The sequence below is a fragment of the Littorina saxatilis genome, linkage group LG3 (assembly GCF_037325665.1).
Source record: "Littorina saxatilis isolate snail1 linkage group LG3, US_GU_Lsax_2.0, whole genome shotgun sequence".
Taxonomy (NCBI): Eukaryota; Metazoa; Mollusca; class Gastropoda; order Littorinimorpha; family Littorinidae; genus Littorina; species Littorina saxatilis.
Window position 1 is genome coordinate 1,315,066 of NC_090247.1, and position 15,000 is coordinate 1,330,065.

At 45.6% G+C, this 15,000-nt stretch overlaps 1 protein-coding gene across 2 annotated transcripts in view; it reads right to left on the minus strand.

Moving 5' to 3' along the window:
* Positions 1-2,877: 2,877 nt before the first annotated feature.
* LOC138961365 (glutamyl-tRNA(Gln) amidotransferase subunit A, mitochondrial-like) overlaps positions 2,878-15,000 on the minus strand; it is a 13,945-nt gene continuing 1,822 nt past the window's right edge. The window contains exons 3-10 of one of the 2 annotated variants that reach the window (XM_070332979.1): positions 14,185-14,383; positions 13,239-13,574; positions 12,424-12,599; positions 11,605-11,717; positions 6,885-7,077; positions 5,838-5,955; positions 4,507-4,712; positions 2,878-3,801 (exon numbers count right to left, since the gene is read on the minus strand). In XM_070332979.1, coding sequence (XP_070189080.1) covers positions 3,632-3,801; positions 4,507-4,712; positions 5,838-5,955; positions 6,885-7,077; positions 11,605-11,717; positions 12,424-12,599; positions 13,239-13,574; positions 14,185-14,383 — 1,511 coding nt within the window. In that variant the 3' untranslated portion in view covers positions 2,878-3,631. Of the gene's footprint in view, positions 3,802-4,506; positions 4,713-5,837; positions 5,956-6,884; positions 7,078-11,604; positions 11,718-12,423; positions 12,600-13,238; positions 13,575-14,184; positions 14,387-15,000 lie in introns of both variants that reach the window. The other variant, XM_070332978.1, reaches the window with a different exon arrangement.

Genomic DNA, 15,000 nt, shown 5'->3' on the forward strand with positions numbered 1-15,000 from the left:
GCGTGAGTGTGTGTGTGTATCTCTCTCTTTCTCCCAGTCTCTCTCTCTCCCCCCCCCTCTCTCTCTCTCTGTCTCTCAGTATCTCTGTCTCTCAGTCTCTCTCTCCCCCCCCCCCCCTCTCTCTCTCTCTCTCTCTCCCAGTCTCTCCCCCCCCCTCTCTCTCTCAGTCTCTCTCTCTCTGTCTCTCTCTCCCCCCTCTCTCTCTCTCTCTGTCTCTCTCTCAGTCTCTCTCTCTCCCCCCTCTCTCTCTCAGTCTCTCTCTCTCTCCCCCCTCTCTCTCTCTCTCAGTCTCTCTCTCTCCCCCCCTCTCTCTCTCTCAGTCTCTCTCTCTCTCCCCCCCTCTCTCTCTCTCTCAGTCTCCCCCCCCTCTCTCTCTCTCTGTCTCTCTCTCTCTCTGTCTCTCTCTCTCTCCCCCCCCCTCTCTCTCTCTCTGTCTCTCTCTCTCTCCCCCTCTCTCTCTCTCTCCCCCCCTCTTTCTCTCTCTCCCCCCCTCTCTCTCTCTCTCTCTCTCTGTCTGTCTGTCTCTCTCTCTCAGTCTATCTCTCTCCCCCTCTCTCTCTCTCTGTCTCTCTCTCTCAGTCTCTCTCTCTCTCCCAAGTCACCAAGGCATATAGTTTACGGTGAAACAGGACGTTATCCTCTGTTTGTGGTAACGCACATAAAGTGTATGAAGTTTTGGCTTCGATTAACTCGGATGGATGGCAACAGGTACCCTAAGAAAGTGTATAATATGTTATTGTCTATACAAAGGCAAAATTACACGACATGGGCTTGTAACGTTCGTAATGTTTTGTACAAGTATGGATTTGGTGAAGTGTGGGAAGCACAAGGTGTTGGTGATATTTCCACGTTTGTAAGAGAATTTCGCCAAAGACTTGTCGATTGCTTTAGACAGGATTGGCATAGTTCCCTTGAATCACACGTGTTTTATCATGTGTATTCGTTATTTAAGCAGTCCTTGTGTATGAGTGGTTATTTGTATCAGATAAGAAATGTTCATTTGAGGAGAATGTTAGCACGTTTCAGATTTGGTATGTCACCCTTAAATAACCACTATTTACAGTATAAGCCCAATGTGAATAACGTAGACAGACTTTGCCCTTTGTGCTCAGATGATTCACTTGAGACGGAAGTTCATTTTTTACTTGTTTGTCCCGCATATAATAAGATCAGAGTTGAATTAATAGCCTCAAAGTATTATCGGAACCCATCCATGTTTAGAATGTGCCAATTACTATCCTCAACAAATGGCCAAGTGGTAAGACAGTTAGCAACGTATATTTACAAAGCTATACGATTTCGCACTGATTCTCTGTAAAATGCACAGTTGCAAGATGCAGGTCCATAAGGTTGCTTCTTTTAAACATTGTTCGCTTGTATTATGTGTCACCAGTCTTGTTATGGGCCGGAGGCCTAACACATAAAATTTCCGACTTCCGACTTCTCTCTCTCCCCCCTTTCTCTCTCTCTCTCTCTCTCTCTCTCTCTCTCTCTCTCTCTCTCTCTCTCTCTCTCTCTCTCTCTCTCTCTCTCTCTCTCTCTCTCTCTCTCTCTCTCTCTCTCTCTCTCAGAGAGTTACATTAATTTCTTACATACAGACTACTATCATGTTGAGCAGAAATGTCTGGTATTTTACAAGATCAGAAAAATGAACAAACAACCACAAATGAAATGGGTAACCAGTCATAAATACTGGTTGGTACATCATTGGACCGTTTTATCTTGCTGGCAGATACAATACAATCACAATATGTCAGACTAGGTTAGACTGGTCATCAAACAGATTCACCTGTTTTTTAGTGAGAGTCAAGGGGCCCAAGGACTGTTATGCCGGGGTGAAAGTAGAGATAAGCGCCTACTTCCCATTAAATGCTCCATATGGCTTCGTGTCTCCAAACACCTCTGACAGTCAAATCCAGCTCCTGGCCTTCACGTGGCGGGCCCTGTCTTCGACTAACAGGAGAAGGGATGCAGGCGGGTCCCTGGCGCCTTAAAACCAGCTGCTTCGGGCAGATGGGGCTCGTTAACCTTGGATGGTCGCTCATCTAGGAGAAGGACAACTCCGATCTCAAAACCCGCACTGCCTTGTGTGCGCCTTGGGAAAGGCAAAGGCTACGAGAAGGAAAACTTCGACGTCAAACCCGGGTAGAGTGGACTCGACAGCCCAGCAAGGCAGCTACTCTTGGGGAGGAGGCAACCCTGAGTAAGAACCTCAACCACCGAAGACGGAAGACAGCAGCCAACTTGGCGTGGGGAGAAAATCGGCTGTCTACGCTTCCACGATAATATGGCCGTGCAATTATCCTTACATCGAACGCAGAAGAAGAAGAAGTGAGAGTCAAGATGCGTAATAGACGAATTCCGAAAATAACTCTGTCGGGTTTGCATGGGTTGTGAAAGAGTGAATGCCCTTGCTTTTTACTCAGACAAACATTGGAGGGGCCAATCACTAACGAGGGGTGTGCTGGACAAACATTGGAGGGGCCAATCACTAGCGAGGGGTGTGCCGGACACACATTGGAGGGGCCAATCACTAGCAAGGGGTGTGTCGGACAAACATTGGAGGGGCCAATCACTAGCGAGGGGTGTGCCGGACAAACATTGGAGGGGCCAATCACTAGCGAGGGGTGTGCCGGACACACATTGGAGAGGCCAATCACTAGCGAGGGGTGTGTCGGACAAACATTGGAGGGGACAATCACTAGCGAGGGGTGTGTCGGACAAACATTGGAGGGGCCAATCACTAGCGAGGGGTGTGTCGGACGGACATTAGAGGGGCCAATCACTAGCGAGGGGTGTGTCGGACACACATTGGAGGGGCCAATAACTAGCGAGGGGTGTGCCGGACAAACCTTGGAGGGGCCAATCGCTAGCGAGGGGTGTGTCGGACAAACATTGGAGGGGCCAATCACTAACGAGGGGTGTGCCGGACAAACATTGGAGGGGCCAATCACTAGCGAGGGGTGTGCCGGACAAACATTGGAGGGGCCAATCACTAGCGAGGGGTGTGTCGGACAAACATTGGAGGGGCCAATCACTAGCGAGGGATGTGTCAGACAAACATTGGAGGGGCCAATCACTAGCGAGGGGTGTGTCAGACAAACATTGGAGGGGACAATCACTAGCGAGGGGTGTGTCGGACAGACATTGGAGGGGCCAATCACTAGCGAGGGGTGTGTCGGACAAACATTGGGGGGCCAATCACTAGCGAGGGGTGTGTCGGACGGACATTAGAGGGGCCAATCACTAGTGAGGGGTGTGTCGGACAAACATTGGAGGGGCCAATCACTAGCGAGGGGTGTGCCGGACAAACATTGGAGGGGCCAATCACTAACGAGGGGTGTGTTGGAATCATGTGTGGACAGGAGCACACGTGAAGTGATTGGTCAGAGGAAAAGCAAGGGTATTCACTCTTACACAACCTATACAAACCAAACAGAGTTACAGTTGTATTTAAAAAAATGGTCTATTTGTGATGGTTTTCATATTGGCTAGCGTCATCCCTGCCCATTTTGAGGAAAGCGACCTTTTTCATCTCTTATTTTCTCACAAGTTCTGGCTTCAAAACCATCAGCCAACAAACAAGCTTGAGCCGAGTTAAACACATACAGTGTCAATTTTTTCCAGCGACTCAAGGAAGATCCAGAAAGTCCAGGTTGAGGGGCATGAAGTCTGTGTTGTTCTCAAACCAGTGAGCAACACTCAGCACTTTCTGTTCCTGGAAATGTTGTCCGATAAACTGCAGGCCGATGGGAAGACCTCGCAGTGACAGCGCTGCAGGTACTGTGATGGCTGGCACGCCTGAAACAAAGAAATTTATTTACGATTATTTTTTACATTTTCCCAACTTGTTGTGCAGAGGAACCCCCATTTTAAGACCTCTAACAATATGAGAAAATCTTAAATAGGTGGGACTGGGAGTCTTAAAGTGGAGTAACATGACAGAGGTTATGAAAATAAATCTAAGAAAAGAGGGGGGGGGGGTGTGGGGGGGGGGGGGATGCCACTGTATGCTTACAACACATGCAAAGTTCTGAGTAAGTGAGAAAAGTGGGTTTTTGTTGTGTGCAATAGTTGAAATCCATCTGATAAAATCAAAAACGACTGCCCAAGGTATATATATATATTTGTTGTAACACTGTAACCTGTGTCTTCTCATGTGCAATATATATATATTACAAAAGTATGAATAGATAATAAAAAAACCTTTGCACCAAAACGCACAAAGCAAAAAACGCTTCGGAGGCTACAGAACACCTCCCTCCTCCCTTCCACTGTCTAATGCACAAACGTTAATGACTGTAGAATACAAAACGCTTTGTTTACAAATCAACTCAAATGAAAGTACTCATAAACATACAGAAAAAGCAGAGAACAACCAAACACACACACATGCACGCACGAATGCACAGACACACACTCACAAACAAACATATAAACACATATAAAAACGTACACACACACACACACACACACACACACAAACACACACACATAAACACAAACCTGCCATGTTGACAGGCTGAGTGAAGACGTCTTGCTGTTCGGAGCGTGTGCGACTGTCTTCCGAGGCGAACCAGCTGTGTGTCGGTGTGTCGGTCAGTGTGGTCGGGGTCAGCAGTATGTCCACTCCAGACTCGTACACTCTCCTGAAGTCTTCGCTGATCAGTCTGCGCACCTTCTGTGCCTTCAGGAAAAAGCGCTCATAATTCCTGCACACAAAACGAACCAAGAAAAGTTAGGAGGAGGATTATGCATTTGCCAATCTTTATTGGCAAACCTGCTTACAGGTAACTATGAATAAAACAGAGGAACCTTTTCTGAGCTCCAACAATGTGAGACAATCAGGTAATGAGCTCCAACAATGTGAGACAATCAGGTAATGAGCTCCAACAATGTGAGACAATCAGGTAATGAGCTCCAACAATGTGAGACAATCAGGTAATGAGCTCCAACAATGTGAGACAATCAGGTCTTTAAACGGAGGGAGTCTTAAACTAATGGAGCTTTATTTAGACAGGTTATCAACACAACATTTGAGAAAATCAGGTCTTAAAAAGGAAGAAGTCTTAAACTGGGGGGGCTGTGTCTTAAAAAGGGTGTTCCACTTTATGTGTAAACGGTGTGAATGCATCATCAAATCTGAGATAGGACTGCCAATAAAAGTGTTTTGTTGTTCGTTTATTATCTAATGTTCTGATTTTTTAGGTGTTAACGGCACAGTAAGCGCAACTCCCTTCTGCTCTCCAGATCAACCTGAATAAAAGATTACCATGACGACAGTGGTTTTTGTTGGCACATGGCAATACATGAAATATTGTGTCCTAAACGTTTGCTCTGTTACAAACCATACAGTACGTATCCCAACCTTCCATTTCAAATCTGAACCCCATTTTGCTTAACTTCTTTCAAGCCTGGCCTTAACTGGGCCAAGTCCACTACGCAAAGTGTACGTCGTGAAGCCTGGCCTTAACTGGGCCAAGTCCACTACGCAAAGTGTACGTCGTGAAGCCTGGCCTTAACTGGGCCAAGTCCACTACGCAAAGTGTACGTCGTGAAGCCTGGCCTTAACTGGGCCAAGTCCACTACGCAAAGTGTACGTCGTGAAGCTGGCCGCACCAAGCTTTAGTACTGCGATTTTGGTAAAAAGACTTTGAGAAGTCGACTTCGGGCTCCATCGAGGACCACCTTTACGGAATAAAAGATACTGTTGCACAGCACATCAACTTATTATCCTCTCAATTCAACAAGTTTCAGGTGGCTCTCTGGACCTTGTGACAAACAAGACAGCAAAGACAACAGGAAGTAAAATGTGGGGAAAAGAATAATTTGAACACCTTCTGAGAAGGAAGAAATTTCCAGCCAGTATCCTGCCTCGCACGACATCATTGAAGCCTTCATGCCGCGTGGCCGCAAACAGTTCTTCCGTCGACTCTTCACACTTGGCTCTGTGACCTGCAAGCAAAATGTTCTATTGAAAACTTAAAGCAGAGAAATGAATCAAGCTCTATGAAGTTTTGGATAGGTTGCTTGTTACACTGTATAGGTTGGAAGCATAGGCTAAGCCTAAAACCTTTACCCTTTTATAATAAAGTTCTTTGTAGTAGAAAATTCACAGAGTGCTTGGCAGGAAAGTCTTTATGGTTTCTTTCTTTGATTTGGGAGTAAGGGAAGTAACCTGCACCACTGGCTTCATGCACCTTCCCACAAAGAAACTACTAAAGTTCATGAATGTCATGTGAAAACTGTTCTCTCTGATATTTGAAAGAAAGGGAAGTAGCCTATATTGCCAGCAGGAAGCAGCCACATGTTCTGTCCCTGGTCAGTACAACGATGCGTGGTGTTAAATTTTGTAAGATCCTCCTCATGTTAAAACTTCAGTTGAATACACCCTCATGAAAAGGCAATAACAACAGAACTATTGGCCAGCAGATGAAATGAGAACTGAGAATAGGTCTATTCAATTTAACGTTCTTTGCATTACTTATGTTGGTGTCACTGAAATCTAAAAACCTTCTCTCAAACCCTTTAGCAAAATGTACCCATTTTTTATTTTTTTTATTTGGTGTTTAACGTCGTTTTTAACCGTTCAAGGTTATATCGCGACGGAAATGTAGCCATGGACACCGCAATATCCTAATCACTACACTAACAGCAAACTTACCAAACTCAATACCATCATAATCACTACACTAACAGCAAACTTACCAAACTCAATACCATCATAATCATTACACTAACAGCAAACTTACCAAACTCAATACCATCATAATCACTACACTAACAGCAAACTTACCAAACTCAATACCATCATAATCACTACACTAACAGCAAACTTACCAAACTCAATACCATCATAATCACTACACTAACAGCAAACTTACCAAACTCAATACCATCATAACGCGCCATGTTTGAGGCCACCTCACAGCAGCACAGAACATGGTAACACGTGATGGAGTGCTGAGTGTGGGGGAGGGACACTTCCGTCACTTTAGCTCCGCCCCTTTCCAGCATGTCTGCTGCTTTCCGCCAAGCATCCAGCACTTGTTGTGATGTTCCTGGGGCATGATATTCCTGAAAGAATCAAAAGAGAGAGTTACATTTTTGCAGGTAAGGCATGTAAGGTACAAAGCCTACATTTAAGCTTACGATGTTTTTAGTGTTAAGGGTTAGCAATCAACAAAGGTATTACAAGCTTAATGCTTGAGTTCGGATCCCCTATGTCATAGATGTGAGCTGGTGACCGAGCGACAGTTACGGTACACATGTACTTTTGCGCATCCGTGAACTCGAGAACTCATGGTACCTCTGTGCTATCAAGGATTCAAACCTGTACTATCGGGGATCCACTAAGGTTTCTGAGACTGTGTTTTGTCTGTATTGAAATGGTCTGGCGGAAGAGTCGATTCTTTCATTTGCATAGGTAAAATGACAGTATTTTTGGTAGCTGACACCCCTCTGTGTTGAGTTTGCTTGACCTTGTGATGTAGGATCACGTGATGTTGTAGGCGGGCCGCTCCATTCGCTGATGTTTGCTTGACCTTGTGATGTAGGATCACGTGATGTTGTAGGCTGGGGCCGCTCCATTCGCTGATGTTTGCTTGACCTTGTGATGTAGGATCACGTGATGTTGTAGGCTGGGGCCGCTCCATTCGCTGATGTTTGCTTGACCTTGTGATGTAGGATCACGTGATGTTGTAGGCTGGGGCCGCTCCATTCGCTGATGTTTGCTTGACCTTGTGATGTAGGATCACGTGACGTTGTAGGCTGGGGCCGCTCCATTCGCTGATGTTTGCTTGACCTTGTGATGTAGGATCACGTGATGTTGTAGGCGGGCCGCTCCATTCGCTCATGTTTGCTTGACCTTGTGACGTAGGATCACGTGATGTTGTAGGCGGGCCGCTCCATTCGCTCATGTTTGCTTGACCTTGTGACGTAGGATCACGTGATGTTGTAGGCGGGCCGCTCCATTCGCTCATGTTTGCTTGACCTTGTGACGTAGGATCACGTGATGTTGTAGGCGGGCCGCTCCATTCGCTGATGTTTGCTTGACCTTGTGACGTAGGATCACGTGATGTTGTAGGCGGGCCGCTCCATTCGCTGATGTTTGCTTGACCTTGTGACGTAGGATCACGTGATGTTGTAGGCTGGGGCCGCTCCATTCGCTGATGTTTGCTTGACCTTGTGACGTAGGATCACGTGATGTTGTAGGCGGGCCGCTCCATTCGCTGATGTTTGCTTGACCTTGTGACGTAGGATCACGTGATGTTGTAGGCGGGCCGCTCCATTCGCTGATGTTTGCTTGACCTTGTGACGTAGGATCACGTGATGTTGTAGGCGGGCCGCTCCATTCGCTGATGTTTGCTTGACCTTGTGACGTAGGATCACGTGATGTTGTAGGCGGGCCGCTCCATTCGCTGATGTTTGCTTGACCTTGTGACGTAGGATCACGTGATGTTGTAGGCGGGCCGCTCCATTCGCTGATGTTTGCTTGACCTTGTGATGTAGGATCACGTGATGTTGTAGGCGGGCCGCTCCATTCGCTGATGTTTGCTTGACCTTGTGACGTAGGATCACGTGATGTTGCAGGCGGGCCGCTCCATTCGCTGATGTTTGCTTGACCTTGTGATGTAGGATCACGTGATGTTGTAGGCGGGCCGCTCCATTCGCTGATGTTTGCTTGACCTTGTGATGTAGGATCACGTGATGTTGTAGGCGGGCCGCTCCATTCGCTGATGTTTGCTTGACCTTGTGACGTAGGATCACGTGATGTTGTAGGCGGGCCGCTCCATTCGCTGATGTTTGCTTGACCTTGTGATGTAGGATCACGTGATGTTGTAGGCGGGCCGCTCCATTCGCTGATGTTTGCTTGACCTTGTGATGTAGGATCACGTGATGTTGTAGGCGGGCCGCTCCATTCGCTGATGTTTGCTTGACCTTGTGATGTAGGATCACGTGATGTTGTAGGCGGGCCGCTCCATTCGCTGATGTTTGCTTGACCTTGTGATGTAGGATCACGTGATGTTGTAGGCGGGCCGCTCCATTCGCTCATGTTTGCTTGACCTTGTGATGTAGGATCACGTGATGTTGTAGGCTGGGGCCGCTCCATTCGCTGATGTTTGCTTGACCTTGTGATGTAGGATCACGTGATGTTGTAGGCTGGGGCCGCTCCATTCGCTGATGTTTGCTTGACCTTGTGATGTAGGATCACGTGATGTTGTAGGCTGGGGCCGCTCCATTCGCTCATGTTTGCTTGACCTTGTGATGTAGGATCACGTGATGTTGTAGGCTGGGGCCGCTCCATTCGCTCATGTTTGCTTGACCTTGTGATGTAGGATGACGTGATGTTGTAGGCTGGGGCCGCTCCATTCGCTCATGTTTGCTTGACCTTGTGATGTAGGATGACGTGATGTTGTAGGCTGGGGCCGCTCCATTCGCTCATGTTTGCTTGACCTTGTGATGTAGGATGACGTGATGTTGTAGGCTGGGGCCGCTCCATTCGCTGATGTTTGCTTGACCTTGTGATGTAGGATCACGTGATGTTGTAGGCTGGGGCCGCTCCATTCGCTCATGTTTGTTGAACAGAACAGACATGTTGTCTAGTGGGCTGACATTTCTGCAGCGCTGTTTTGCGTGGCGTGTCTGCCGCGGGCGGGGAGGATAACAGCAATGTGAATTTTCTGTGACAGGTATGTTATTCATATGCTATTCTTTTTGTACAATGGGTAAAACAGTATTAAAGTATGCGGGTTGTGACATGCTTTGGGAGGATTTATTTGAATGTTCAAGTAGATTGTTTTGTGCGTTGAATGTTCGGGAAAATTGTTTTGTTTATTGAATGTTTTAGAAAACAGTTTGAGTGTTTGAGAGAACTGTATTGTAGGTATGTTATTTAGAAGGAATGATGTGTTTTGTTGTTGTTAGAGGATTTAGTTTGTGGTGGTTGAAATTGTTGAGTTGTCTATGTATGCTTACGGCGTGCATTCTGTGTTTTACAGAGTGGGCGGAATGTGCGACGGGGTTCAGTTAGATTTTGTAGATAGGGTTTTGTAGATTGGCTTTTGTAGATTTGATTTAGTAGATTGAGGATTGTTTAGGGTTGGAATAGAGTTTAGAGTAAGGATTCAGGGTATTGTTTGTTTTGTTGTGTTTTAATTCTAGAGTGTGGATCTACAATGTATTTTGGAGAGCAGTTTTAAAGTGAAGTTTGTTTTGTTTTGATCTATTTCTGGAGATGGGATTTAAAGAATATTTTTGGAAGTATTGTTCCGGATGTTAGTTCGGTTCGGTGACCTGGTTGGTCGGACTCTTCTCTAGATTAGGGTCTCTGTATTGTTATTGTTTATTTGTGTGTCTTTTTGTGAAAGAGTTTAGAAGATTGGAAGAAGTTTTTGTTGGATGTAAACCCTCCATTTTCCCCACATTTTCCCTACAACACCGTTTGGAAATAAAAGAACCTGGTAATATAACCGGTGTCATTTGTTTTGACTGTTTGAGTTTATAGAGAGAGAAAGGGACACTCGGCTACATTTGGCACTAGGTTACATATATATTGTATGTCACAATATCAAAACTGAAAAAAGTTTTGTTTGAACCAACAAATGTATTACCGTATTTTCCGGGTCATAAGGCGCGACTTTTTTCCTCGAGTTTGACCCCTGCGCCTTGTATAACGAAGTGCCTAATGCGTGTATGAAATACGAAACTCAAACAACTTGTGATAATGCATGTTTCAGCTACTAGGTACTACCCTGGCCAAGTTTCCTCTCAAGACATCAAAGAGACCGCCCCATAGGTTAAACTCGGTCACTGACCCCGGTGCAGGAAGTGTTTCCTCTCTCAGATATGACAGGGGAACCACCTCTCATAGCTAAAACTGGGTCATTGACCCCTGGGAAGAAGGTCAGTGTCTATAAACAAGGCAACCCAGCTATCACAATGGACCTGCCTTTGATCTCGCCGCACACACAGAGCACACATATTTCCACTCTGTATTCTTCCTTTGATGTGCGGCTTATTTTCATTCTTCGACCGTTTGTTACCGGTATACTTTTTCAATTTTGGTGCGCCCTATCGGCCCCCTGCGCCCAATGGGTGACTGGATTACAATTTTTTTTAAAAGAAGGGGGTGCGCCTTATGCGCTGTAGCGCCTTGTAATCCGGAAAATACGGTACATCATTGTATCAGGGCTGTCATATCTGATCTTTGCTATATGGTACATCATTGTATCAGGGCTGTCATATCTGATCTTTGCTATACGGTACATCATTGTATCAGGGCTGTCATATCTGATCTTTGCTATATGGTACATCATTGTATCAGGGCTGTCATATCTGATCTTTGCTATACGGTACATCATTGTATCAGGGCTGTCATATCTGATCTTTGCTATACGGTACATCATTGTATCAGGGCTGTCATATCTGATCTTTGCTATATTTGTTTTGCCTCATGGCCCATAACTCTATTCAGACCCCTAGGTCCTGTGTCTTTTCTGCTGCTAGCACCTTTCATCTTACTGAAATATTCTGCATACTCATACACACACACATAAACAGAGTACATTTATCTCAGAGGCAACAACTTGAACTGTATTTTACCTTGGGAATACCTATGTGAACACCCTCCAAGGAAAAGCGGTCGTCCAGTTGAACAGGTTGGTATGGATCGGTCACTGTGGTGGAGTCCTGCACATCATGCCCTGCTACTGTATCTGAAAAATAAATAAAAGGTACAACTTTCTTATTCAGGATTCAGGAATGAGACACAGAGAGAACAGTTCCTTCGTTGAGTGAATTTGTATAAGCACTGCAACTGTGTATCAGAAAACCATGCCAAAAAGCTACAAGATGTCCACAAGACTCATATTTGAACTTTTGTTACATATCACTAAAATATATTCATGACCTTGTGACATATCGCCTTCATGTAAATTATCAGAACAAATAATATTTCAATTCAGCAAGCATAAGCTAACGTTGAAAGTAGCAGTTTCAGCCTATCAGCATTGTCTAGGCTTTTCTCATACCTGTGAATAAGTTGTACAAAAGGAAAAAGTCTTACCGCAGTTTCTGCATGAAAGATGCAGCTACCACAAGTTCAACTCTATTATGATTCTAATATCTCGAACACTGGACTTGTGATGTGCGGTTCATGGGTTTGAATCCGGGCCGGGACGGGTCAACTTTATGTGCAGACGCAGAGACGGTATTCATGTTCGACCCCCGTGTCACCACTGTAGCACGTAAAAGATCTCGGTCATTCTGCCATAAGTGCAGGTGGCTGATTACACCTAAACACGCACACACCTGGGTAGCGCCACTCTGTTGCTGGCTAGCTTTCCACTGGGAGGAAGCGGCCTGAATTTCACAGTGACGGGACAATAAAGTAATGAAAATGAAAATGAAAAAATCACTCACTGAGCACAATGGCAGCGTCTTCCACAGTCTTGGTGACGATGCCCGGAACGTCCATGGAGTTGACCAGCGGGATCAGGCCGTGTCGCGACAGCAAGCCGTACGTAGGCTTCAGGCCCACCACCCCACAGTAACTGGCCGGGTTGCGAGTCGAGCCACCTGTGTCTGAGCCAAAGGCCCTGTGAACAAAACAGAAAAAGTTAGACTTTCAAGCTTTCCATAATAGACAAACTCTGGAAATAAGTCTGTCAGCTTTGTACCACGGTGCAAGGGAAGCTCTATGGCAGTCTGGACGACCTACAGCGCACGGTGCAAGGGAAGCTCTATGGCAGTCTGGACGACCTACAGCGCACGGTGCAAGGGAAGCTCTATGGCAGTCTGGACGACCTACAGCGCACAGTGCAAGGGAAGCTCTATGGCAGTCTGGACGACCTACAGCGAACGGCAACATTTGCGCGGAGAACCGGCGTTTCCATCTGAGTGATCGACAAGAAGAAGTATGGGTTGTGAAAGAGTGAATACTCTTACTTTTAGTGAGGCAAACTTTTCACACATGCTCCTTGACAACGGTGACTGGCCTAGCTTGACAACGGTGACTGGCCTAGCTTGACAACGGTGACTGGCCTAGCTTGTCTAAAGAAGGCAAGGGCATTCACTCTTTCACAACCAATACAAACCCGACAGAGTTATTTCCCAACTTGGTCTGTTGAGCTGCTGCTCCCACCATACTGAGGAAAACGTTGTGCTGACAAGCAAATGTATGGTCTTGACTGTGAAAACAAACAAATATGTATCGGTCATGACTGTTCACAACTTACACCAGGGCTGTCCCACTGGCCACAGCCGCAGCACTGCCTCCTGAACTTCCTCCCGTCACCAGCCAATCACTGTCGTCCTCAAAACTCAAACGTTGTAACCCTGATCCTGATTGGTCAGCAGGCTCCAACACAGTGCTCGATTGGCTGAGCCTTGAAGCTGAGGTGTGAAGGCCACGCCGCCTGACCTTGACCTCGTCTTCTGACAGTTTAGGGGATGTTTCCAGCTGGCAACAGCCAGACTGATTAGCGCGGAAGCGATATCGGTGAGGTGTCTTTTGAAACAACAGTGTCCAAGGGTTTTTCACTGGTCCCACAATGCTGTCTGTGCTGCCTGACCTACAACAGAAGAACAACAAAAAATTGAAAGAATATGTGATAGAAAGGATTGGAAATAAACTGTATACAGTAAAGTGTATGTGTGAGTGTGTGTGTGTGAGTGTGTGGGTGTGTGACCGTGTATGTCACTATGTGTGTCTGTTTTGCTTTTGTTAATCGCCATGAGTTCTAGCAAGAAGGGGCAATTAAGGATTATTACTATTACTGGCAAAACAACTGATAAACAGGAGTACCACATGCATTTAGCTCTGTTCGAACAACCGCAGTTCTAAACTAATTAGATATGTCATTATGTGTAAATAATTTAATAATGCATTGATCCTGACTCATAAAACTGGACCAAAAGAAGACAAGTTTAAGATTAATTTTACTCTTGTCCGTTTCAGAAGGGAAAGAATCTAAAATGAAAAAACTGATACACTATGTTGGGTGTGCTTGGCTGGAGTGAATGGAGTTAAAACGAACTGTCAAAAAGAATTCCCAAACTTGGCCAATAAAATATTTTATATTGTATTCTGTACCTCAAGAACATAAGTTCATGTTGAATTGAGGTTTGAAATTATTCCCAAAATGACAAAGAAAACAAGGTTAATTCTGTCCTTCACCTTACCCCATAGCGAACTCATCCAAGTTAGTTTTGCCCACCAGCACAGCGCCACTGTCCAGCATTCTGCTGACCATTGTGGCGTCATAGGGCGGTCTGTAGTCCAACAGCATGCGTGACGCACAGGTTGTGGGTGCGTCCCTCGTGCACAAGTTGTCCTTGAAGGCCACAGGAATGCCCTCTAATGCTTTCTTCGCTTCTTGGCCTGCTGTAAAAGAGTTGATGTAAAGAAGGGAACTTTGGGACATATCATAGGAGAATAGATTACAGCTGCATGAATCAAGCCACATGGGACTTTTTTTTTTCTTTTCCCTTTTTCTTTTCCCTTTTTCTTTTTTTACAAAAAATAAACTAGTAGACGATGGGAAGCAAAAAAACGTGATGACGTATACACAAGAACCCTTTCAAGTCCATCTCCACACGTCTGACAACATTAGGTCCTGTAAGGGAGGGTGGAATCTAAAAATAGGTTACTTTTCACAGGTAATCAGGGTTACTTTTCACAGGTAATCAGGGTTACTTTTCACAGGTAATCAGGGTTACTTTTCACAGGTAATCAGGTACAGGTAATCAGGGTTACTTTTCACAGGTAATCAGGGTTACTTTTCACAGGTAATCAGGGTTACTTTTCACAGGTTATCAGGGTTACTTTTCACAGGTTATCAGGGTTACTTTTCACAGGTTATCAGGGTTACTTTTCACAGGTAATCAACATAAAAGCTGTTAAAGCAAGGACTTAAATCAGGGGCTATTTAAAAGGGGAATTTCCACTGAAATACGTAATACCACACGCATCATTCAGCACTGCCATGATCATCACAC